Source organism: Camelus dromedarius, chromosome 16, assembly GCF_036321535.1.
Source record: "Camelus dromedarius isolate mCamDro1 chromosome 16, mCamDro1.pat, whole genome shotgun sequence".
In the NCBI taxonomy this organism is placed as follows: domain Eukaryota; kingdom Metazoa; phylum Chordata; class Mammalia; order Artiodactyla; family Camelidae; genus Camelus; species Camelus dromedarius.
The window spans coordinates 49,158,182-49,183,769 of NC_087451.1; the positions used below are offsets into that span (position 1 = coordinate 49,158,182).

Sequence of the window (25,588 nt, forward strand, 5' to 3'; positions counted from 1 at the left end):
GCAAGTCATTTAATATTTCAGAGTATTTTTCCTTATCCAAGAAATGGGCCTCATAGTCCTGCTCTGCCTACCTTTAGTGTTTGTTGGGTTCAAATGTACATTAAAGCACTTGACAAATAGAACGTACTGTTTAAATCTCTTTGTACCTTTCATGTTTACATACAATCTTTCAAAACAGACTGTAAGCCTAATACGATAAACAAGTCTGTCCTAAGTGTTTTATATCCTTAAACTTCATTCTCTTCCGAGGCTCTTTACACGCACATTTAACAGCTGTTATTCTCTTTAGGAGCTTCTGAGAAGTGTATCCTCTTTTAAGTCACACTTATGATTTACTAAATGTTTTGATCTTCCTTCTTTTTCTTTTTTTAGCTTTACTCACAGTGTCTGAGGAGGTTCGAAGTCGCTGTAGCCTAAAACATAGAAAGTCTCTTCTTCTTACTGATATTTCAATGGAAAATGTTCCTATGGATACATATCCCATTCACCATGGCGACCCTAGCTATAGGTGAGCGGGCTTCTCCCCCCACAATTACATAATTACAATGAGGTTTCAATTTTCTGTGCTAATAGAGGCAAGAATCAGAGGAATCCAGGAGGTAATGTAGAGGGGAACCTAGGGATAATCTAGGAAGACTGTAGAGCAAAGCTCATTTTATAAACATACAGTATTTTATATGGGTTAGTAGTAGGAGAGCTCTTCTTCTAATCTAATTGTGCTAATTAGTTAACATTAGTTTATCTCTTTTTAAGCTCAAATCAGTTGAATAATGGAGAGCTGATTGTGAAAGTATCAGGTTGCAGGAAAAGGCCTAGGGAAACCTAACATGAAATATAAACATTACAGGCTTAATGACAGAAAACTAAACTATACAGGTTTGTAAAAAGATATATATACCATCCACCAGAAATGGACACAACATTGTAAACTGACTATAACTCAATAAAAAAAAATTAATTGAAATATAAATAAATAAATAAAGGCAGTTTGCGTTGTAAAGAAAAAAAAGATATGCATACCAACGTATTTATTGTATTTACTCATATCACACTTAAGTTATTAAAAAGTTTCCATAGTACGGATTTAGACAAGATAATCAAATTATATCCACTGTTGTACATGGCTTTGGGTAATATACTTTTCAATATAACGTGGAGAAATTTCAGGAAAATGGCATCATTTGGAGTGTTTTTGTATTTTCAATTAAACAAAGGTATCTTTAAGTTTTAGGTACAGTATTGAACATAGGAAAATAATCTTGTATCAGTTTATCAATATCCCACTTCGTGATTAAAAAGCCCTCAACAGTTTCCAACTGAGATATTAACAGTGTGTGCAAAAGCTTTCCAGCATACTTGGTTTTTAGTTTCCTTATTCTTCAGTCATTCCTCTGATTATATTTCTTTGAGATATGCCCTTTTCTTATGGAAAGGAGAAAGTGAGTTTGTCTATGTTCCTCTTGGTTTTTAAACTGAGAATACAGTCGCCTATTTAGACTTGATTTTGCCTGATTAAAAAATCAGTGCAGTACAATTCTGTTGAGTACCTACTACGTATAAGATGTCATGGCAGAAAAGTGGATACTTCCTGGGGATAAATTAGCAGTTTGTTCCCTAAAGTGCTTTCGAGTGCAGTTTTAAAATTAAATGATTGCTGTTACTGGGAAATACTACAGCCAGTTGGAAGGGAAAACAGTGGTTGTATCTGTCATCATGTTTATTAATTCTTCTCAATTGTTTCAATCTCTCAGGACACTAAAGGAGAATCAGCCATGGTCCTCTCCCAAAGGTTCTGAAGGGTACCTTGCCGCCGCCTATCCAACGGCAGGCCAGACCAGTCCCCGAGCCCGGAAATCCATGAGCTTGGACATGGGGCAGCCTTCTCAAGCCAACACGAAGAAGTTGCTTGGTTAGTTTATCTAAATTATGTAGAATTTTTTAGAATTATTTTTTAAAATGGTAAGATGCTTTCACTCTTGGAAAATTATTTGAAGCTGTTCGAGATTATCAAAATTTCTTATTTCTGATACAGCAAAGTTTTGTATGCCAAATATTAGAGAGTTTGATAGATCAGTTAAGATAGAGGAATGAGCGTGGGAAGTTGAAACAGTGTTTTGGGGATTCTTAGACTCAATATAGTGGCTCTCCTTGTTTTATTCTGCCTTGGCCAGGCAGCAGGGAGTAAGAGAGATACTAGATACAAAAAAGGAAGGGTCTTGCACCATTCAGATGCAGGGCCTTTAACAGTATATTTCCCAAAATCTGAGAGCACAGTACATCAATATACTATGAAGTTGTAATAATACTATTTGCCATCTTTCCTTTAAAAAGACAAAAAGGTAAGGTTTTTAAATTACTATATTTTTTTACTATAAAAAATATGATTCTTGGAAGTTAAAATTGTTCAGTTATGTCAACATTTGTCAAAGAGAAATACACCTAAAATGCTGTGAGATGCTTTCTGTTTTCAAAAACTGAAAGTAGATAATGAGAGAGCCTACTGATCCCACCTCACCACAGACTGAATGCAAAGGTGCTCTTACACAACTGGCTAAAGTTTGCATTGATACTGGAATGCAAATATCAGTGACCAACACTATGAATGGCTCAGTAGGTTTCAATTATCCTGGGAAGTATATTTTTAAGTGTCTTTAGATACTGGGAAAATTTTTGTGTTCATAAGGAAATCAGTGAACAAACAATGAAGTATAAAATAACCTGCAGTAAACCATGAGAGAAGTTGAAACCGCAAATGTTAATCACTGTTACTGGTCACACAGGACTGTTAACCTTTTGTTTGAGTTCTTTTCTTTTTATACTTTGCCGTAAATAATCTTCTAGGAGTTTCCTGGTTACTTTATGTTTTGTAATTCTGAATTTTCATGCCAAGGAAGTTATAAATGAAAAACTAACTTCAGAGAAAATGCAACGTTGGATTCATTCAACCCATGTGCTAGATGAAAAAGTTACAGTCTTTGCCCTGAAGGAGCTGAGTTTGGTGGCTAAGACTTATAATCAGACAATTGCAACAGCATCCCCAGGTGCCATTTAAGTCATATGTCTTGATGAGGGGAAACTGAGAATCTGGGAAAATTAGGAAAAGCTACAGAGAGGAGGTAACATTTGAACTGGGTCTTAAAGATTTAATACATACTTGCCAGGTAGACATAGAGTAAGGAAGGCATGCATTCAAGAGAAGGAATAGCACGAATAAAGAAAAGTCAGGAAAAATAATTGGGTAGGAAATGAAGCTAGAGAAGGATTGGAACTAGATTATGAGAGACTTTGCTCCATGTAAAGAGATTTAGCCTTATCATGTATCCAGAAGGGATCTTTAAGTAGGAGAGGGACATTACAAAATTTTATTTTTAGGAAAGGTTTTTCGCTACTATGTGTAGAAATAGGAAGAGCTTTTTGGCAGGGGAACTGTTTAAGAGATTGATACAGCAGTCCAAGTGAAAAGTGGTGTAGGCCTGCACTAAGGCAAGAGCAATGGGAGAATGGAGAAAAGGAATCAAGTTTGGGACTTAGTGCTGGACTGTTGGGCCAGGTTGGGAGGGACAAGACTGTGAAGGATGTCAAAAGTTTCTAGCTTCAAACACTGGATGGGTAGTGACTCCATTCCCCGAGTTCAGGACTAATACATATATTATGTAATATGCATGTGATATATATGTAACACAAGATAAATGTAGGTTGGTTGATATTATATTTGAGATTCCCTTCAGGATTCTAGGAGTATATATTTAAGAGATAAATGAAAACATACATTTTGGAGTTCGGGAAGAGAGAAGTGGACAAGTGGCACATTGAGAATTGATGAGCTCATAGAAGCTATGGGAGTGGAAGGAGGTGTCCCAGGAAGAGTGCAGAGAGTAAAGCAGAAAGGAAGAGTGAAAAAGGTAGAAAAGCTAAATGTAGAGAGTGCTATCCTGATCTCACACAGGATGGAAAGCACAAATTGGTTATTAGGAAATTTGGTATTTTAAGTCTGGTTTTATTTTTATTTTATCTATTTTATCTGGATCCCCAGCCATGCAACTTCAGGCTAATCACGTAACTGCTCATGGCTTCCTCAGTTTACAGGTACATGAAATGAAGAGCTTTGGCTAGATCCTTTTGGGCTGTTAAATTATCTGACCTTGATATGTATGACTATTGTGAATATTTATTAGTTTTAAAACTTGAGGTTAATAGAACATTAAATTTCTCAAGTGTTCAACTGTCAGATGTAATTGGTTTCAGTTCTGGCTTCTAAAAAAAATGGTACTGTCAAAAGTACTCCAGATTTGTTCCTAGAGCTGTACCAAGAAGAATGAGAGAAGCCCTTGGAATACAAATAACAGAAATATCTAAGTTCCAAATAACCCAATTTCAATACTTTTACTTTAAACAAGAGAAAGATATTTAACATTAGTGTAACACATGATTGGAGAAACTCAGAGCCAAATGGGAGATGGTACTGCTCGCTATTTTTGAAGCATCTCCCAGTATATCTATTATTTAGTACTTTCAGGCATGCAAATCCTTTCTTCAAAGCCTGAAGAATTAAAATGAAACTCTGATTTTACCTACTTTTGGAAATTCTCCTTATGTTAATAACTCAGTCTTGGCACCAGCAGAATGCCTTAAATTGAAAAAAGGCTGTTCAGACTAATTGATCTTTGCTCCTGAACAGCACATATCTCTGTATTTATTATCAAATATTGTACTTGTTGGTGGAGTTTGGTTTACCTCCAGTGTAGTGAATGTAATCTCAATTTAATTTGGACCTGTAAGCCCATCCAGCAGAACAGCTGTGTGACCAAAATGCCTTGAGAAGATGAAGAAAAAGGGAGAGGACAGGAACTCTGCCCTAGGGATATGTCTGAGCTTTCTTTGGGTCCTTAAGTGAAAACTTAAACACTTTATGCCCAAACATTTTCTTTTTAGTATATTACTATTCACAGACACTGTGGTTAATGAACTTCCATATTCTGTAACTTTTGTTTATAGGAACAAGGAAAAGTTTTGATCACTTGATATCAGACACAAAGGCTCCTAAAAGGCAAGAAATGGAATCAGGGATCACAACACCCCCCAAAATGAGGAGAGTAGCAGAAACTGATTATGAAATGGGTGAGAAACAAAGTTAATAATTAATCTAGATCATTGAAAGTAAGATTGGGGAGTACATTGAAGCCATATTTGCTTTCCAGTCATTTTTTAGAATCATTAGGATGAAATACAGAAACATTTGCTCTTTTTCAAAAGATAAGCTATGCAGTCCTTACAATGACAGGTATCCTGAAACCTGTGTAGAAAAATCATACATGTGATATACGCCATTGTAGACAGCTAGCCAGGACGTTTGTATAGGTGCATAGTAATTTGTATGATGTTTATGTTGCTATTTTAAGTGGCTTTAAAAAGCTGTTGCATTTTTAAAAGTGACATTAAAATATGTTAGGTGAAGTAGTATCTAGTGTGTTAAATTCAATTAATACAGCTGATTGTGTTAATCCATATCTTACTGCAGAAACTCAAAGGATTTCCTCATCACAACAACACCCACATTTACGTAAAGTTTCAGTGTCTGAATCAAATGTTCTCTTAGACGAAGAAGTACTTACTGATCCAAAAATCCAAGCACTTCTTCTTACTGTTCTGGTAAGGCTTTCCACTTTTTGTAGGATTTTTTTTTTTTGGTCCAATCTACTCTTAAAAGGCCCCTAAATATTAAAAATATGAAAGGAAGGCCATCGTCTGCTTTTCGCCAAAACAGATAGCAATTCAGTCACAAAATAAAATGGTTTTTGTTTACTTTTTTGCAGGCTACACTGGTGAAATATACCACAGATGAGTTTGATCAGCGAATTCTTTATGAATACTTAGCAGAAGCCAGTGTTGTTTTCCCAAAAGTTTTTCCTGTTGTGTAAGTGTCTCCACTTGTGTTTAACGTTTGTGTCTGTCTTGAAGTCAAATGCTTTATGAAAGCTAAGGAAAAATACCACCCACTAGTGCTCGCTGGTTGTGGAGAGGGGACTGTGGGGTAGTGTGATACTGGTTTTAGCTTAGAGACAGTGGGTTTAATGGGATCTAAGACTAGTTTTGGCCTCTTGAATACAAAAAAAAACATTTTTTATCTTGTGATTTTCTTATGTTGTTCGTTGTAGTATTTTTCATTTCCTCACTTAGGAGAAAACTGTTAAGACTGCCATATTTAAATCAGCATACCTGTTCTGGTTTCTTTTTCAGTAGAGGTTTTGTTTTTACCCACAGCTGAGTGAAAACAAAATTGATCTCTTCTTTGGGAGGTGAATTTTACTCTTTCTTAAGGGCCGAAATAATACCGGCCTCAGAATGTTCAAATCTAAATAACCTAAAGAAACTTGGGAAATTCTATTCCTGATCTAGGCCTTCTGTGTATTATCATTATTTCCTTATTTTTGTTTAATCTCACTTAAAAATTTCAGAATTTTATATAGTTGGCTGTTAGTTATTTTTATTAGTACAGTATAGCTGAGTTGGAAGTAGCTAATTTCCTCATGTTTGAATTGGATCATATATTCCACCCGCTCCAAACTAGTTTTTCTCTTGATCTAAACTTGCTGATTCAATCTGATTTAGCATTTATTAAACACTGATTAATATTAAATTTAGTTTTAACTCCTGGGTACATATCAATAATCAGCAGAAAGAGATGGTCCTAAAGCATGCTGAGTGGCAGACAGAAGCCAACCTGGTCTTGAGCAAACAGTCACCATGTATAGTTAAACATGAGTATAGGACAGTGCTAGGTGGTGGTTTTTACCATATTTTCCCTGATGACTGTACACAAAACAAAAGACAAATCAAAAAAGCAAACACACACACATTCATTAGAGAAAATTTGAAAAAGCACTCATCTCCCTTCATTTTTATCACATTGTTCTATGGAATATATAGTGTGTTTTCCAGTAAATATATTCATTTAATTTTCCTTTAAAATGTTTCTCTGTTGACTTTTATTTTTTAGGCACAATTTGTTGGACTCTAAGATCAACACCCTGTTGTCATTGTGCCAAGATCCGAATTTGTTAAATCCGATCCATGGGATTGTGCAGAGTGTGGTGTACCATGAAGAATCCCCACCACAATACCAGACATCTTACCTGCAAAGTAAATAAGTGTACCGGGAGGAGGATGGCTGATGAACTTGAAACATGTGTGCTGTTAAAGAATGCACAGCTGAAGAATTCCTTACAAGGAATAGGCTTGTTCATACCTCTCTCTATCCATGCCGTTTTCTGACTCTCTTAAATATGTGTTCAGCACAATAACTGATTGACAACTTTTTAACTAAAATATGCTTTTATACTGAGTATGTTTTCAGTGAGTTTTAGTCTACTTTGACACTCATTCTTAACAAAAATGTTTTCACTGTACATGTAGGTTTTGTATATCATCAACTATATAACTTATTTAATTTCTGTTAAGATTAAAAGAGTGTCATGCTTGTTTTAAGAGTAACATTTGATTTGTTGCAGGTTTTGGTTTTAATGGCCTGTGGCGATTTGCAGGACCCTTTTCAAAGGTAAGAAAATATATTTTTCTCTATTGACAAAATGAAAGTTTTTATTTGTATTAGTTTGCCTGCTGTAAGAACACACAATATCCTGGAAACCAGAATGATTCACAATAAACACATAAGTTATTTTTATTAAAAGTTTTCTACCACAAGATTCTTTCCAAGAGGCAGCACCTTTAATATGTTTATATATTAGTTTTTACAAAAAAAAAAATTCAAATTGTGCCCTATACTGGAATTTGACGCAACATTGTAAAATAACTATAACTCAATAAAAAAAAAGTTTAAAAAAAATTCAACTCAATTTATGCTTGACTTTTCAGAAAGGTTTGATAAACCTCTGTAAACTTTTCTGCCCTCAGTCCCTCATGTAATTGATGATCTTAATGACACACTTTTAGGTATCTTGTGATTAGGAAGGAGCATTTTGTATGGTTAAAATCTCCCTCATGACCTGAAATTAATATAATGTTGTATATCTCTTTAAGCGTCAATTTTTAAAAATTACATAATTAAAAAAATTAACTCATGGAAACATTTTTCCTTTCAACCTGTTGTATTAGATCCATTCTTCCCTGAATATATCCTCATTTGCTCTGTTCAGCTTGCTTTTGGATTGGCATTAGTTGATGTAGTGCTACATAAATGTGTATTTAATTATTCTCTCTGTATATGGTCTCTCTCCAAATTGATTGAGGTTCCTTGAAGGCAGGACTTCTATTTCTTCCCCCTAGTGCAGTGTTGAAGATACACGGGTGCTAAATCAATATGAATTGTGTTAACTTTGTTCTAATTTTAATAATTGAGTATTTTGATTTGTTTAATTATTACTGAATGTCTCTTGATATGCAAAGGCTGTCATTTAAAAAAAAATGGGCCTGAAGTCACAGAAATAAGTGTATCATGTAAGAATTTTTGTAGTTTGATTGCCGGTAGCCCTCTGAGCCCTTCAGTGTTTAGATAGTTGAGTCTCTATAAATGGCAGCTGGAATGATGCTCTGCTCGTTTTCTCTGTTTTGGAAAATTGACTAGACATCATTCCTGATGATTGGATTGTCTCAGGATTAATTCTCTTTGTCTGTGTATGGCTTTCAGTAATTGCAGGTTCATCTGGAAGCTGTAAGTGTAAGCTGAATAAAATTCCCAGTTGTAAGTCCCATAGTTGTCTGTAAATATTATTCCACCCCTTTTTAAATGATCTTTAGTACAAAGGAAGAAAAATAGTAAATTAAGCCCAAAGCTACAATTGAATTAATCTTTGTTGGCTTCAAAGGGGATTTTAAAAAAAGAAAAAAAAAAAAAAAGAATGGAGCTAAAATAATTTCCTATTTTCCATTACAGCAAACACAAATCCCTGACTATGCTGAGCTTATTGTTAAGTTTCTTGATGCCTTGATTGACACGTATTTGCCTGGAATTGATGAAGAAACCAGTGAGGAGTCCCTCCTGACACCCACATCTCCTTATCCTCCTGCAGTGCAGAGCCAGCTTAGTATTACTGCTAACCTTAACCTTTCTAATTCCATGACCTCACTTGCAACTTCCCAGCATTCCCCAGGTCAGTAAATGTAATCTTTATATGAATTTGAGCAATAATATTACTATACCAACATTAGGAATTCCCTTGTTATCAATTTATACCAGATTTTGCTCCTTTTTTATCATGAGATTCATCTTATTTCTTCTTTACCTTGTAGATGACTTGAATTTTGGTTTCTGTAAAGCTTTCTACTTTCAAATAGTTATACAGAAGATAGTGAAATGTTTAGAACATATACACATAGTGTTCCAAGGTTGATAAGTTTTTAGTTTAGGCAGTAAAAGTAACCTAAGGTACATTGTTACCCTGTAAGTGAACAGAATATAATTCCCTTACTAGATGCACTAACTTTGCCCTAGTTCTTCTGTGTCTCTGATACAGCAAACTTTATCCAAAAAAATGCACAAAGTATAGTAGTGCCCCACTTCCCTGCTGCCAGCAACAGCCTGAAAATCTAAGAGTAAATAAACCAACAGACAAAAAAAGCCACCTCAAGAATATAACATCTTAAAGCCCATAAGCATATTCCTTACTCTGGAGTCACTCTTAGGTCCAAGTGGGGAAGGTATACCAATTCAGCCTGCAGCTAACAGGTGGGTACTCTGAGAAATAATAGCTAATAGCTCAGGTGTGGCCGAGATAAACAAGATGGCAGAAATGGCAAACCTACAGAACACTGGGCTCATTCAGTGTCAAAGCAGCTGGCTTCACATAACTCTCGTCAGCCCAGGAGGTGGTACTCAGTTCATTACAGAACTGATGCCATTGTGTGTGTTATATGATGTTAGTAATGAAGGAAAGCTTCAGTTGTGGTCACGTTTTCTATTCAGAAAGATATCTTCTAAAATGATTTTAAAAGGTTTGTGTTTAAAGTTCCATTATCTGAAGAGTTAACTTATAAAACACCTGATTCTATTATGGAAAAGTTACTAAATGTAATTAAGTGTTAACATGGATTTTCTTTTAAAAAGTTAAATGATGTATTATAACTATTTTGTGACGTTCAGGATTCATAAATAGAATTCCCAGTTTATAATCCTGATTTTGCATGAATATTTAAACATACATAATTTTGAAGTATCTGAAGAACTTGGCAAATGTAATACGCAATTTATATTATAAACTATTAAGTAACTATATTTGTCTGTTAAGCGTTGGCCAACAACAAAGCTTTGATCAGCAGAGGAAACAAATTTCTTGATCCAGCATTTATTTATCAGTCACCTTACTGCACCCAGTCAGGTTCTTTTTCTCCCTAAGAAATAAGAGATATCTGGCCAACCTTTTTTCCACATATAGCCATGTTTATTTGCCCTCTGTCACTTATTCCCCAGAAGAGTGTTTCTCCAAGTGTAGTCCCAGCCTAGCAGCAGCAGCATCACTTGGGAGCTTGTTAGAAGTGCAAATGTTGGTGCCCCACCACAGACCTCCTGCCCAAGAAGCTCCAAGAGTGAGGCCCAGCCAGCAATTTGTGTTTTAATAGACACCCAGGTGATTCTCACGCACACTGGAGTTGAGCAGCGCTGCACTGAAGTGCGCCTGTGATCTTACCTCATTATCGGCATTTCGGCTGTTAAAGCCAAGGCAGACTTTAAGTTTACTTTCTTCTGAATATTGCAACCACTGAATTCTTTCCCTCTTCACCACCAACCCCACCATAAAATCTTAGCTTTTTGGAGTTTGAGGGAACAATAGAGGTAATTTAGTTCTAGGTTCACAATGTTCTGTGTGAAGCGGGGAGACTCTGGTTTAGAAGAGCTAAGTTAATTGCTTTATTACACAGTTCTTACCTGGAACCAAGGCCAATGCTCTTTCTACCAATTTCATTGCCATCAGTATCTATCGTCTTTCTTCCTTCCCTTCCCCTGCTTTTCCCTTTTTCTCCCATTGATTTGTTTATTTAGTTCTGTCTCATTGCCTCCATCTCCCTTACCTTAAGTCCACCACTCCTTTTCTTCTGTAGCTCTCTGTTGTCTTGGTTAGTCAGCCATGAAAGTTGATCACAGTTAGAAAATTTGTAGACTCTATCTATATTGATCCTCTTGTTTTTAATGTTTGATTCATTTTGACCAACCTTTTGCCTTTTGGGTTACTAAAATGATGTTAAACCTGTCAGAATGATTAGTTGTTCTTAAATTGACTTTTTCTTTTTTACCCAGACTAATTGTCAGGGGGATTTCTGCTCATCTTTGCCCACCGATGGAGACAATAAAATAACCCAGTTAAGACTAAATGCACCACTACAAGTTCTTCTGCTAGTGGATTAACTGCTTATGTACTGTGTTGGTTGGAAATTAGCCATATCATTTGCTTAGAAAAACAGTCCTGCTCTGCAACCTCTTATTTAGAATTGTTTATAAAAATCAAAGAATAGCATGTATGGTTTTGGTTGCAGTTTTAAACCAATGTTGCAAACTCCAGTAGTTCTCCAGAGATGGCTACATGAATAGATTATTAACACACTGGAAACCTCTGACTATTCTCAAACGTAATAAAATTAAGTAGAATAATGATGTTCAGCATTTCCTGTCTCTAAATTGTAAACTGTGTCTTTGGTTTGCCAGATTATTTTAGTACATGTTATTAGAGAAAGGGTTTGTCTTTTCAGTAGTAACTTTACTCTCCCATGAAGCTCATTTGTATCCTTAAATTGCGGGCTCATCTCCATGAAAGGATCCTGATTTATCTAGCTACCTAATTATTGTGTTTTTGTCATTTGCTCTTACAGAATACATCTCATAAGAGTTAATACTTTGTGACTAGATACGCTCCTTTGTATCTTAAGCACCTTGTAATCTTACATCCTTATCTCCTCAATTCTTTATGGAGCTGAGTTTGCTGATATCAAAGGGTTAAAAGAAATGATGAATCTTATCCAGATTCCTAACTCACTCCAGCATTTCAACTTGGCTGTTTAGTTGTATAGAAACCAGAATATTTCCCTGCCTCCACTCCCATCAGCCAAGTCCTAAGCAGAAGTATTTAAAGAAGCCCTATGTCACTCCCTGAAATGGAGTGTAAGTGTGGCCATCAAATTCCCCAACATCCACCTTTGCCAGTCTACTGAATTTTAAGCAGGTGAAAGCTCTGTTGCTTTATGTGAGAGAGCAAAAGTTCCTGACTTGCACACAGCTCAACCCTTTGCTGCAAACTTTCCCTGTCAGTGTAAGTCTTTGTTTTCTAGATCTTTGGTGCTAAGCGGGATTGGCCACTAAGCTGGATCTTCTGTTTGATCTCCAATAGTCTCTGCTGTCAGATTAGCTAGATAAGGAATTCACGAACTCCCTCCCTGTCCCCATCAAGCATTAAACATTACTTAAGTAAATTTTGGTGATAATTCATCAGTCACCAGCTTTTGAGAAAGTGGTGGTCATTTACATAAAATAATTGTTTCTGAAAATGCGTCCTTCTTGACAGATGACCATAGCCCACTTACCTGTCCCCTTAGTGCAAGGAGGATTGCTTTATAAGTCCACATTTAAAAAATACCTAAATGACTGTCTTCTGTCTCCACTCCTAACAGAACTTGAACTTGGTATCAGTGGAACCAGTGGACTGTACTCAAGAGTTCATTGCGTATGAAAGTGTGTTGTGGCCCTTTTAGCCAAATAGACATAAAACTTTGCCTCTTCAGATTTTCCCAAATGCCACTATGAGAACCTTGAAGAAAACCCATAACATTTATTCTGTGATATATAAGACTATTTCAGATTTGATATTGCAATCCATTCTTAGGCCCAGTGTAGCTGAGCTGGACGTGAATTGAAGAACCTGGATTAGAAGTAGAAAATAAAACCCATCTACTAAAAATGCTATATATGGGACTTTCTCTTGCTTAAGGCCAAGCCATGAGTGGTTCTCTTACAAGGTGAGCAAAAAAGCCTTGTTAAAAAACCATGTGAATGCTTTATAACCATTTCAAGTATGCATTTCAAATGCAGTCTTCCTGCATCCTCTTTAGATATTAAAGAGCAAGTATACTATAAATAAAAATTCGGTTGGAATTATATGGACTTAGTACTCATTAAAAAAAATTAAACAGGTTCATTTCCAATGTATTAAAATTTAATTTATACTCTACCCAGACCTTCTCATATGTCTTACACTGTAATTTAATTCAGTAAACATTCAAATACCTATTTTGTAGGTGTACACTAGGCACTCTGGAGCATTTAAAGATGAGAGAGACCCTGGTCACCAGAGACTTGACAGTTTTTGTCTATGGATCTCAGTATTGCATTTCAACTAAAGTCATTTCTGAGTTGTGTTGTTTAAAAAATTCTATGTGTACACAGATTCTTTGATTTTTAAGTACAAGATTAATACTACAGTTGTAGAAGGTAACCAAAATACCAGATTTTATCCCAAATTATCCCAGATTTTCATTGTTTACTATATCTAAGGGACTCTGTAGACCCAAAGGAACACGGGGCTAGTGGGACATGAGACCTGCCCTCAGAGAGATTTGAGAACAGTAAGAGTGGCAAAGTATTCACAGGCAACTGTTTGGACCTCTTTTGTACTTACGTTGTACCTTGTACTATAAAGTATTCTGATAGTTCAAAGGGACATCTGTTTGGAAAAATCAGGTGATAGTGATGGCAAAAGTTTTACAATATATTTTTTATCTCAAAAATACATGAGGTGTGTGTTATGATTTTTTTTAACAAAAACAAGACTTTGACCTATTTTAAATGTTTTTTCATGAGAAAAAAACACTTTAATTTTTTTGATCAAATTATTTTACTTACTCTTAGAGCATGAATTTTTTTAAAGCAAAGACCTGTCAAGTTGAACTTTAAATTCACTTCTTCTGCTTTATTTTGTGGTTCTGTCCAGGCCTGTCAGTTATTCAGTCACTTTGCTTCTGTATTGCAGACCTCTCTCCCAGGAAGCTGGGAGGATCAGCTAGAAATTATAAGAATTCCTAAAACAATAGTGCTGACAGCTGTGTGCAGAAAGGGCTGGTTCGTCAAAGTCATTTCTCCAAAGGGGATAATCACACTCCTGCTGTGTTTACCAGGTTTAGAATGTCTCCCTCTTAGAAGAAACTTAGAGGCCTCTATTTTGAGACGACTTGCAATCTCAGAAACAATTTTAATATTTTAGGTGACTGCTCATGGTATCCCAGACCTTTATTTGGTATATTCCTGATTTATTTTTTCTTCTTTTTCTTTGTTATTACCCTATATTTTAGGGAGAAAAATAATTTTAAACTGAGAAATTGCTTGGTGTAATTTCTGCTAATTTTCCATCTCATTTTTTAGTTTAATTCTTGATTTAAACTAAAATTCTTTATTCTAATAAAGGTGGTAAAAATCCATCTATCTGTAAAATGGTAAGTTCTACCATTTATTTACAGATTGTAATATTTAGGAGATTAATGATCAGAGTTTAATAATGAAAGCCGGAAGCCTCCTGAAAACGAAGGAAAATAATAATTATCCAGTATCTAACCGTATTACACCCTTAAAAAGTCTTATGGACATCACTCACTTTTGTTTTTCCTTCCATTCTGTGTCTGTGAAGCTTCTCTACCTTGCTCTAAATCAGCAGTTTTCATGCAGCTGTTCCCTCATCAAGGTACTCTTTACTTTTGTCATCTTTGCACGAAATACTGCTTACCCCGCGCTCATCCTGGGCACATGGCATGAGACTTCATTCACCAGCCCCTGTAAGCACAGTCTGCCTCAGGCACCTGAAGAACTTGTAAGGCCACTACTTTAAGGTCTGGTTGTTTACGGGCACTGCAGGGCTGAGTCTTGTCGCAGTGAAAGAGCTGCTTTTGCTCCCCGTGAAAACTGAATGTGCAGTCCTGGCCCTGGACTAACACAGGCAGGTTAACAAGAAACTCCGAGGAGAGTTAATTGAGAAAGGAGGGTACGTGGTTGAGGAAGAGTGTTTAGCTTAGAAAATATTTATTTTCCCCAAATACAAAGCCAACCGTGGTGTTTCCTTAGAAATTAAAGCTGGCTGTCAACCTGTAGAGAAAAAGAAGTGTTAGCAATTGATGAAAATCTGTTACAAATATTTTAAAAATTCTTATACTCTTTTGTATATCTAGTTCAAAATACAAATATTTCTAAGTATATATTTAACACATCTCCATCAGTGTATTTACATTAGCATACAAGCAAGCTATGGTTATTTTTTCTCCTAAGAAAACTTGTTGTATTTTGTGTTTATTTACATTAACATCAGTGATTTTATAAATTCTAGTATAAAATTCAAGTCCTGTGCGTTTGTTCTAAAACTCCTTTCAGTGCTTCACTTGCTCTTTTTTATTTCAGATATTAGGAGCATCTTCGTTTGTGTAGTAATTATCTTATCTATCTGCAAAATGTCTTCGCATAGCTTGTCTGATTCTTCTAATAGTCTTTCAAAATAGGCACATGATTTTTAATTGCCAGATTAAGAACTGAAACCAAATAAGAGTTCTGATCCAACCAGACTTGAACCTGGGTCTTCTGACGGGCCTCATTACACGTGTAACAAATGAGCCTTCAGCTTTGCCTCCTATAGACGCAATGAGAATTTTCTGAGAGGTTTGCCATGTTCTATACATGATAAACTGACCAGCGCAGGGAACCTGCGAGCGCCCTGTGCGGGTGGTGAGAGACTTGGGTTATTATTAGTCTTTCATTTTTGTTGTATAACTTCTCACAAATCACCTAACCTGTTTTTCCTCAGCTTCTCAAGAACTAAAAGGGATTTGATCCTTTTGTTATTTCATGAAAATATTAGGTTCCAGTTTGGGAAATCATTTTGGTGTTTAAAAAATAGGTGACTTTTTTTTTTAAGATTAAGTATTTTAAGTATTTTATTATTTGTCAGGCTGGAACTATATCCTGAGTTGTCAAAATAAACCTTGATACCTGCCTTCAAGGAACTCATGTTTGAGCAAAGGAGATAGACATATAACTGATACATGTTTTAAGTTTCCTAACTATAATGTAATCTGATCACTTTTTTTCCACTTAGTCAATTCACTGAATTTTGGCCAATAACACCTTTTTATTTAGAATTTTATCTTTATCTGGAACCACCACAATTCATTGAAGCACAGAGCTTGTTAATACACTGCTATGGAGAATTTCCAGCTTCTTCTGGCCTGCATGTTAGTAATTGGCCGCATCCTTAACTAGGATTTTAAGGGAATTTAAACTAGCAAGTCAGGACCACAGTGGTTTTTACCTTTATTTCATTTGGGTGGTGCCCTTTGGGTTTCTATCACCACATGGATTTTTGCTTTTGTGCCCACTGAAAGTCAGAGGGGAAAACCAGTGCTTAGGGGCATAGGAGAGACCAGGATGCACAGCCTCCGAGGGGCCTTGATGAACAGGAGTGCAATAGCAAGGTCTGCTCACTAATTTAGATGTCGTATGTACCAAAGCAGGATGGATCTGTCTCCATTTGGGCAGTCTGGCTGGTGATCTGAGAGTTTTTCCTATAGACTGTTGAGACCAAATCCTTCACCAGCTTCCAGAGAGGTTTTGATTTAATTTCAGAGGGTTAAAAAGAAGAATGCTGCCAAAATTCTCAAAAGTGAGAATTCTGCTTAAAAGCCAGGATACTGGGATCGTTTTGTTTGATAACTAATTTGACTTTTTCAAGGTGCTATATTTTGATCTTAATGCTTTTTAACACTGATTTTTTAAAAAACCTTCAAGATTTTAATGTCAGCTTCTCCTTACATCCTTAAGGTAAAACATCTTTGCTGTGCAGTTGAGCTTAGGAATCAACACTTACAGGTTGGGTCACTACGTAGGAAGAACACACACACACGAAATGAATTGAGATGAAGATTGAATTTGAGAGTAAAACTGGGACATTAGCCTCTCACATAGCATTGAAGCTTTGGGTTATGAGTGGCAGTCCTAGGTCAGTGATACTTAATTTAATTTTTAATTAAAAGGAATGCATGCTTGTTAGGGAAAAAATTAGAAAATTCAGAAAAATAAAAGAAAAAATTCTTGCCCATAATCCCTCTGGAGACTCACACTGTTTATTAGCATTTTAATGTATCTCCTTTCCAGTTTCTTTATGTAGTTGAGGTCGTAGTATGTGTAAAACTTTACTGCTTGCTTTTACTTTTCACATTTAGTAAGTGATAAATAAGGCTTTTAAATGTCTATTTAGAGGTCTGAAGGTGATTTGCTTATTAACAAAACAGAAAATGGAATATTCTTAGTATTTCTTCGAAGAAACTTTCACGCTAGTGACTTACTCTATGTGATTATAATTTATATAATTTAAATTCATAAGACTTAAGCTGGACAGACCCTTGTCCTCAGCTGCATTGCCACCTTGCAGTGTGTTAACTGCTTCCCCCTCAGTGAGCACAGTCTAGCAGTAGCAAGGCTGCACCAAAGGTGGGCACACAAGAAAGAGCCCCAGGGTGGCAGACTGCTGGCAGAGGGCCGCTGTCCCTCCCTCCAGTGTCACCCACTCTGTGTCCTTCCTGGTGCCCATCTCCTGCTTATTTCAAACCCTTATCTTTAAAGTCCTAGTTTTGCCTGAGTCTTATTTCCTATTAAGGAAATGACCCCAGATAAGGAACTACTGGACTTGAACTTGTAGGCCACATGCAAATTTAAGGAAATGGAATGTCCTAAATACACTGATAAGTTCATGATGATTTCAGACAGAAGAAGATAAAAATTTTTTTTGTCTTTTCCGGTAAAAATACTTCGCCACCCCACTTCAGATCAGCAGTGCACGCTTTTTGGTTCCGAATTACATTTAAAAAAGGAAGCATTCGGTTCAACCAATATTTGTTTAAAAAGACATCAACTAGATCTTATAGGAAAACAAAAATGAATAATAAATGATCTTTGCTCTTTTAGGTGCTTTTATTCTAGTAGAGAAAATATGTATACACAAGTTTTGATAGTATAGGCAAAATAGAAATGCCATATCGAAGCAGGGAGAAAGAAGGGAGGGAGAAAGTAGTTCCGGCAGGAGACAGAAGAATGCATCACGAAGGGAATAGAGATGAAAAAAACATGGGTTGCATTTTGTGGAGATACGTGAGGCAATTGAAAGAGCTGCATAAAAACACATCACAGGCTTCAAGTCGCATTCAAGCGATGATGAGCAGTCTTTCAGTTTTTTTGTTTCTTTTTTAAAGAGCTCTGGTGAAGATGCAAATAAATACGCAGAACAGAATAAAAATCATCCAGGAATCTGTTACCCAGAGAAAAGTTCTGTGAACATGGCCGTGTGTTTTCTTTTGTTCATCTTTCTACCCATAGGATGCGATTAGAACAGATTCGGGATGCAGGTTGCCTCTGCTTGGCCCCTGGGGAGGTAACTGCTGACCTTTGTAGCCCTGCACTCGCAGCCTCAGCCCAGTGCACTTTTTCATATGCCCATGGTCCTTTGATAAATTAAGAGGAACCTCTACGGAACCTGTGTACATCAGGCTGTGTGCCTGTGGATGTCTCATACTCTGAACTGAATTCAAGGCTGAATCCAAATGAAGGATGTGTGGCCCCTAGGAAGAGGTCATCACAAATCCATTTCCTTTCCATGAACCAACAAATAGATGCATGGGTCTATGTATATTTTCAATAACATAAGTACTTTTTGACTTGAAGTATTATTGTTGTCCAAAAATAGAAATTTTTCCATTCTCCAATGTAATGTGTATTTTAAAATTCAAATGGTTCAGATAAGAACAGAGTAAAAATTACCTGAAATCACACCATCCAGAGATAACATATTTTGGCAAATGTTTTCCCAGGCTTTTTTTTTTTTTTTCCTGTATGTGGATTTTTTCCCCCCTTACTCCAAAATTATCATCTTTCTGTATCAGTGACTATCAACCAGTACTTAACATTTTGACACAAATTTCTAAAATGCTTTTTGCTTTCCTAACAATAGTTATGCCAAAGGTGGGTATAATCGGTCTGATTATTTTAGTAAGTTTTATTGAAGTGTAACAGACAGAAAAGCACACGGATCATAAGTTTACAACCTATTGAACTTTTAAAAAAACATACTTAAAAATCCAGCCTCCAGGTCAAGAAACAGAACATTACCAACACCCCAAGAAACTATCTTTGTACCCTTTTCCAGTCACTGCTTCCCTAGAGGTAACCACTGTTCTGTTACCTGTCTAATTTGTCATCTTTACTAATCTGATGAGTAAAAAATATCTTGTGTTTGCTTCTGGTTTCTTTAATGAAGATACTGATTAGATTATTTATAAAATACATTGTAGGGCCCAGTTGGGGGAGGTTTAGTCTCCTCTATGAGAGAAATAAATGGCATCTATTTAAGGTGCAGAACAACAAAAAAAATGACTTGCCAGAGTTGAAAAGAAGGTCAAAGGAAAGATACTATAATGACCTTGGTGATGTATTATTTTCTCAGTAAATACTTGAGTTCCTTTGGGATAGGCACTATTATTTTAAAAAATAAAAAGCATCTACCTTTCTTTGAAATGACGAATTTCTGTACCTTCTGCAACTACAGAATATACTCGGTGTAGAAACACCAGTAAGGATATGTGGCTAGAAGCTGACCTCTGCTGGAAGTTTCTGGTATGATTTGAAGGAAGCCGTCTTCCTTAGTGGCTGCTAGCCTTTCATTCAGCTCAAGCCTGCCTGCCTCTAGCTTTTCCTTGCAACTTCTGTTTGTTTTTTTTGTTTTTGTTTTTTCTCCTTATGCTGTTTTTCTGCTGTGATAGCAAATTTTGCTTAACAAAGTGTGAGGTTTTCTGCGTGACACAGTGTTTGTAAACATTCTAGCAATTGACTATTGAAATGAAATAATGCAAAAACAATATACCAGGTTGTCTCTCGAATACAAATCATGAGATTCAATCCTGGAGCTTAACACCAGAGGAGGAGGGATGACTGGCTGCTCTGTTTTTTTTCCAGGAATCGACAAGGAGAACGTTGAACTCTCCCCCACCACTGGCCACTGTAACAGTGGACGAACTCGCCATGGATCCGCAAGCCAGGTGCAGAAGCAAAGAAGCGCTGGCAGTTTCAAACGTAATAGCATTAAGAAGATCGTGTGAAGCTTTCTTTCTTTCCTTTTTCAAACAGACTTAACTTATACGGGCTCCTCACTAGTGACCCCTCACCACCGTGCTGTGATGCCGCACTCCATGCTTTATAACCAGCCCGTCCAGTCTGCCGTGTCGCCAGATGCTCAACTCTTGGAAGCATTGCCTAAATTTAATGCTGCTTTTTTTCTTTAACTTTTTTTTCCTTCTACTTTTGGTGTGTCTGATTTAAGCAAGTGTTCAGAACAACTGCAGAGAAATTGGGAGGTCAGGACACTTGAACTGAGAACATCCCAATTGTGAGAGAGGATGAATTCTTGAATACTGCTACTACTGCAGTGCCAGCTATGAAAGCCATTTGCACAGAGCTCTGCCTTCTATGTTTTCCCCTTCTTCATCATACAAAGTAAAGTGTTAGTCTTATTTACACACTTTTCAAGATAGAAGTCTATGGGAGAAATAATATTATAACCCCAGTATGTTTAATCTGACTTTTAGCTGTGGACTTTTTTTTTTTTTTTTTTTACCTTAACAAAACTGAAGGAACCATAGAGGTCAAGCCTCAGTGACTTCACACCATAAAGCCGCAGGCAAGGTACTTTGAGGGCGGGGGGGGGGGGGCGGGGGGGTTGGAGGTATTTAGTATTTTGTAGTGGGTTCTTAAGAAATACTAACACTTGAGTATTAGCAATAATTACAGGAAAATAAATGTAACCACATATATCTTAACATTACCGAATTAAAAGCGATGAGTTCTGAGGCCTTATCCAAACTCAGTCATCCAAACTAGTTTATATTTTTCTCCAGTTGATTATCTTATAATCTTTAAATATGCTAAAATTTGTTTTTTGTTTTTGTAAGCCAAAACTATACTAAGTATAGTAATTATACATTTTCCCCCTCCTCCTCTTCTTTCCTAAATAATTCTGATCAGGGTAATCAGTGAACAAAGTGTTGAAAATTGTTCCTCGAACGTAATTTTCGTAGATGGTTGCATTAGCTCCATAGCAAAATGGAATGGTACGTGACTATTAGAATAGCTGATGCTTTTATTTTGTTTAATGATTTTCCCAGAAACAGAGAGTATGGTGTATATTATCAAAATTTTTCAATAAGATATATTTTAAATGTCTTGTAATCTTTCCCCTCCCCTCCAAAAAAATCAGGAATTTCTTTAGCAAAACATTTGAATTCTATATGATAGAATTGCATTTAATCACTGTGAAATGACTGGTCAGCCTGCATTAGTGTGACAATAGGGGGACCTTAAGAGTTGCTGCTATACTGAATGGTATGGATTATCTTGGCATTGGAATTTCCATAGTAATGCAGATCGAATTTCTTTGTGGTACCTGCAGTGTGCAAAATAATTTGACTTCAGTGAGTATATTAGTATCTGGATGTTCCAATTTAGGACTAAACCATATTTATTACAAGAAGATATTATCCTCCTATCCCCAGGTTGCCTTTCTATGTTAAGATGTAATGGCTTTGGGAGGGGAGAAGAAACCTAGGGGAGGGGGATTTCCTGTAGTGCTATCTCATGAGTGGATTTCAGTAAATTAAGTTCCACAGCTAAATCAATAAATAATGGTACATTTAAGTGTTCTGATTTTAATAATATAACATATTTCACATTTATCCAACACAGTAACAATGTAATATGTTAATGTAAATAAAATTGCTTTTGATATTCAGAAATAACAGGAATTTAATTCTTTTAATTTGTTTACAGTCCTGGGAAAAGAACCATTTGCCAAAATAAAAAGAAAAAAACCTTAGTATTAATAGTTATTTTGACATTAAATTGTTGGAAAATATTGAAGACAGGTGCAAATAACTAAACTTTTGTTTTTAACTTTTGTAGAGGCTGAATTAGAATTGAATGTTTATAATATCAGAGCAACTGAGACGATAAAGAAGCTAAGACTAGAGCTTAGTTTAGAAACAGATCATTAACAGCCCCAGTGCCAAGGATGCCAAGCTGCCAGTAAGGTCCCAGTTCCCCCACAACCCAGTGCTTCTGGAGTGGGTATCACAACTTCCTGGCTCCAGGAGTAAAAGACAGATATGAGCCTTTAATCATTTTGGTTCCATGTTTTCCCCTCTTTGGTTGGTTTGGTGCAATGACAGTGGGTAGTTTTATGCTATTTTGCTTTCTCCATCATAACAGGAACTTCAAAAATTTACTATTAGAAAATACTGATCTTTCCATAAATGAGGCTTCCAAGGTATGCTATTTCTTAAATTTAGTCATTATTTCCCTTTAGTGTAATGAATGGCGTGAATTCACTTGAAGTACCTCATGAAATGATCTGCATTGCACAAGTCAAAATTGAGCCTTCTTTGGCGGAAATACTTTTGATCAGTACATCCTGAGAATTTGAAAACTTATTAAGGTTTAAAATTTACCTTGTTTAAAGAATTTCCAACTCTTGAGGAAAATCTAGCTTTCCAGTAACTAAAATGAACATGAGATAAATCTCTCACCAACATGCTTTCCCTGAGAAATGAAACTCTCTTTAGGCCTCATACCTGTAACCGACACAAGACACTCTAGAGTCCAGAGCAGGTTGTCCATTTTGCATAATCTGATATAAGTTGTGTAAAGTCATTTGTTTTAGGTTTGTGGATATTTCCCCTGACTTTTTAAAAAGGAAAACATGAATTCATCACGTTATTTTGCATGCCTGATCTCCCTGTTTTATCACCGCCCTGTCCCAGGGGTACGCCCTTGTTTGCCAGCACTGAGATGCAGTTCTCTGGCTTTGGGAGAAGTGGCGAGTGCTCTGTCCTTCATCCACTCAGCACCTGTTCATTACTGAATGCAGCCCCGTGCAGGTCCTGAGGACACCACAGAGAACAGTCAGCTTCCACCCCCAAGAATGGATGTCCTGGGGGAGACAATGTAAGCCGTCAGCCCTCCCTGCTTAGTGGGTTTTAGGGTTTGTTTGTTTTTTGGGTTTGTTTTTACATCCCACCCCCAACCCAGGCATAATGAGGCATGTCTTACTCAATGTTATGCAATGGACTTACACAAAAATTCACTATTAGTGTCAGCCACACTTTTTTTTAATGCAGTATATTCACCTGTAAATAGTTTGTGTAAAATTTGACAGAAAAGTATATTTACTACACTGTAAATACATGTGATGATATATTGTATTATTTTGCTTTTTTGTAAAGCAGTTAGTTGCTGTACATGGATAACAAACAAAAATTTGATTATTCTCATGTTAGTATTGTTAACTTCCTGCGACTGCGTTACATCCTTTAAAGAAAATGCTGTGTATTGTAAACTTACATTGTATATGATAACTTCCTCTCTTTTCCATTTGGGCCCAAACTTTGGCAGTTCCCTTGTCTACAGCCTTGTTAATATTGTAAGCAGTTGTATGCCAGCAGGAGGAATACTGCCCTACAGACAAAATCCACCATTGTAGGGGAGAATTGTAGAAATCCATTTCAGATCATTGTTGTTCCCATCCCATTTTTTCCTCCCTGTGTATGTATTCCTCCCCCTTTTTTAAGTAAACTGTAAATTCAATCGGCTCTAAGATGTGGGGAGTTATTTAATTTCTTCACATGCAACAGCTCTATTTTCTCACTTCCTCAACTCCTCCTTGATCTTTTGAAACATTAAGGCCATTTCCTTTCTTTTAAGGATGTCTTGGGTTCTCAAACCACCCCCCGCCATGGGAAAGACCTTTCTATTTCCAGAACCTCTCAAAACTAAAATAACTTTGATGAAGTATGTAGGGGAGAAAAAAGCTTTCTTTGAGTCCCTGAGGGTCTCTGGCTGGGTCAGTTGAAAATTAAACTGACAAAGATAGATTAACAGGAGAAAAGCATACGAATTTATTTAGTATAAATTTTACATGACACAGGAGCCTTCATAAAGAGATGAAGACCCACAGGAACAATTAAACCTGAGTATTTCTGTCCTAGGTTTGATAAAGAGTGGGCATCCGTGTAGAAATACCTTAGGTCAGAGACTGAGAGGTGAGAGCAGCAAAGTGGGGGAAACCTAGCAAGGCCTGTTCCAGTTCTCGGAGTCCCTCTGTCTTGTCTTCAGGGATAAGGGTGTTCCTGTCCTCTGGGGCTAGGGAGGGTGCCTCTCACATAAAGGTTTTATGACCTATTTCAGGAGAAGAGGGCAGGGGGACAGTTGGGGAAACCTTCCTGCTTCTGCCATTTTCTCAAGTCCCTCAAGGTACCACGTTTTAAGATCATGTGTCCTGAACCCCATAAATGCTTTTTTAGGGCCTGCGAAGCTGAGAGGTGACTCGCTTCTTTGGGTTAGGCTGACTTGAGTTCTTTTAAAATGAGCAGTCAGAAATGCCAGCACACCCCGCAAGACCAGAGGGCATGTGTTAGGATCCCACAGTTCTCTCCAGCCTCTCAGCTCTCCCCTATAGAACCTTCCCTGACACAGCGTGTGTAAACACTGTCCGACACTTTCCCTGGCTCTGCTGCTGTGAGTTCTACGATTTTGTTTACCCCATTATGTAGGCTACCCTGAGATGGAGAAGGAAGGCTGCCTAGACCTGGTGGGCAGAACAGAGCTGATCCTTACGAGGGCAAGTGTCTGGTATTAGACAAAGGGCTAAAAAGACCATGAAGCCAACACCTGCAGCTCTGAGGCAAGTGGTTGTCTGTTTACTCGAAGACTGAGAAAGCAGAGGAACCTCATCTGGAGCACTTGATAGCCCCTGGGCCCTCCCAAACCTCCAAGGTAGAGTGTGTGGACTCTCTGGGGATGAAGGTCCTGGGGGGGAGGGAGGGAGAGGGAGAGTGTGTGTGTGTGTGTGTGTGTGTGTGTGTGTGTGTGTGAGAGAGAGAGAGAGAGAGAGAGAGAGAAAGTTTAAAGGTTCAGGCAAGTTTCCTGGGCACCCAGGCTTAAATGAGACCATTGGAGTAGAGAACTGAAAATTCAAGTACAGTTGACCCTTGAACAATGGAGTTTGAACTGCCATGGTCCACGGTTGGTTGAATTCAGGGATGAAAAGGAACAGTGGATGCAGAGAGGTCCGACTGTAAATTATATGCCACCTTGTTCAAGAGTCAGCTGTACTGTCTTTTCCCTCCAGCCTAAAGCATCATAGTCAAAGTAGGGATGCCTTTGGGGTAATGACTCTATGGATCACATGGCTCCATCCCTGGACAGTAAGCTGCTCAAGAATATGGACAACATCACACATCATTTCCGGGCCCCTGTACCCATGTCTTGCCTGCAGTTTTTTCTGGGACAGTCTCAGGGTGGCCTGGCAATTTTGAGCTGTCTGGCCAGAAAAGTTGATCCCCATGGTGGGCTGGGGGGAGCCCAAAGGCACTAGAAGAATAGTAAAAACTTAACCTGCAGCAAAGAGGTAGCATCATCACAGTGTTCCTCTTTTCCCAGAAAGCCGCCCATCCCCCACCCTCCATGCCCTAGTTGGTGGCCAGCATCTGTGACGCTTACCCTCACCCCTAGTTCGCCCTT

General features: G+C 37.2%; 1 protein-coding gene across 4 annotated transcripts in view; it reads left to right on the forward strand.

The window, feature by feature from the left end:
• The window catches only part of NF1 (neurofibromin 1), a 224,956-nt gene extending 201,298 nt beyond the window's left edge, over positions 1–23,658 (forward strand). For 3 of the 4 annotated variants that reach the window (XM_031468338.2, XM_031468339.2, XM_064495892.1), the window contains 9 exons: positions 373–508; positions 1,752–1,909; positions 4,996–5,118; positions 5,519–5,649; positions 5,814–5,914; positions 6,998–7,140; positions 7,509–7,555; positions 8,891–9,107; positions 19,976–23,658. In XM_031468338.2, coding sequence (XP_031324198.1) covers positions 373–508; positions 1,752–1,909; positions 4,996–5,118; positions 5,519–5,649; positions 5,814–5,914; positions 6,998–7,140; positions 7,509–7,555; positions 8,891–9,107; positions 19,976–20,118 — 1,199 coding nt within the window. In that variant the 3' untranslated portion in view covers positions 20,119–23,658. The remainder of the gene's footprint in view (positions 1–372; positions 509–1,751; positions 1,910–4,995; positions 5,119–5,518; positions 5,650–5,813; positions 5,915–6,997; positions 7,141–7,508; positions 7,556–8,890; positions 9,108–19,975) is intronic. The other variant, XM_064495894.1, reaches the window with a different exon arrangement.
• Positions 23,659–25,588: the final 1,930 nt, after the last annotated feature.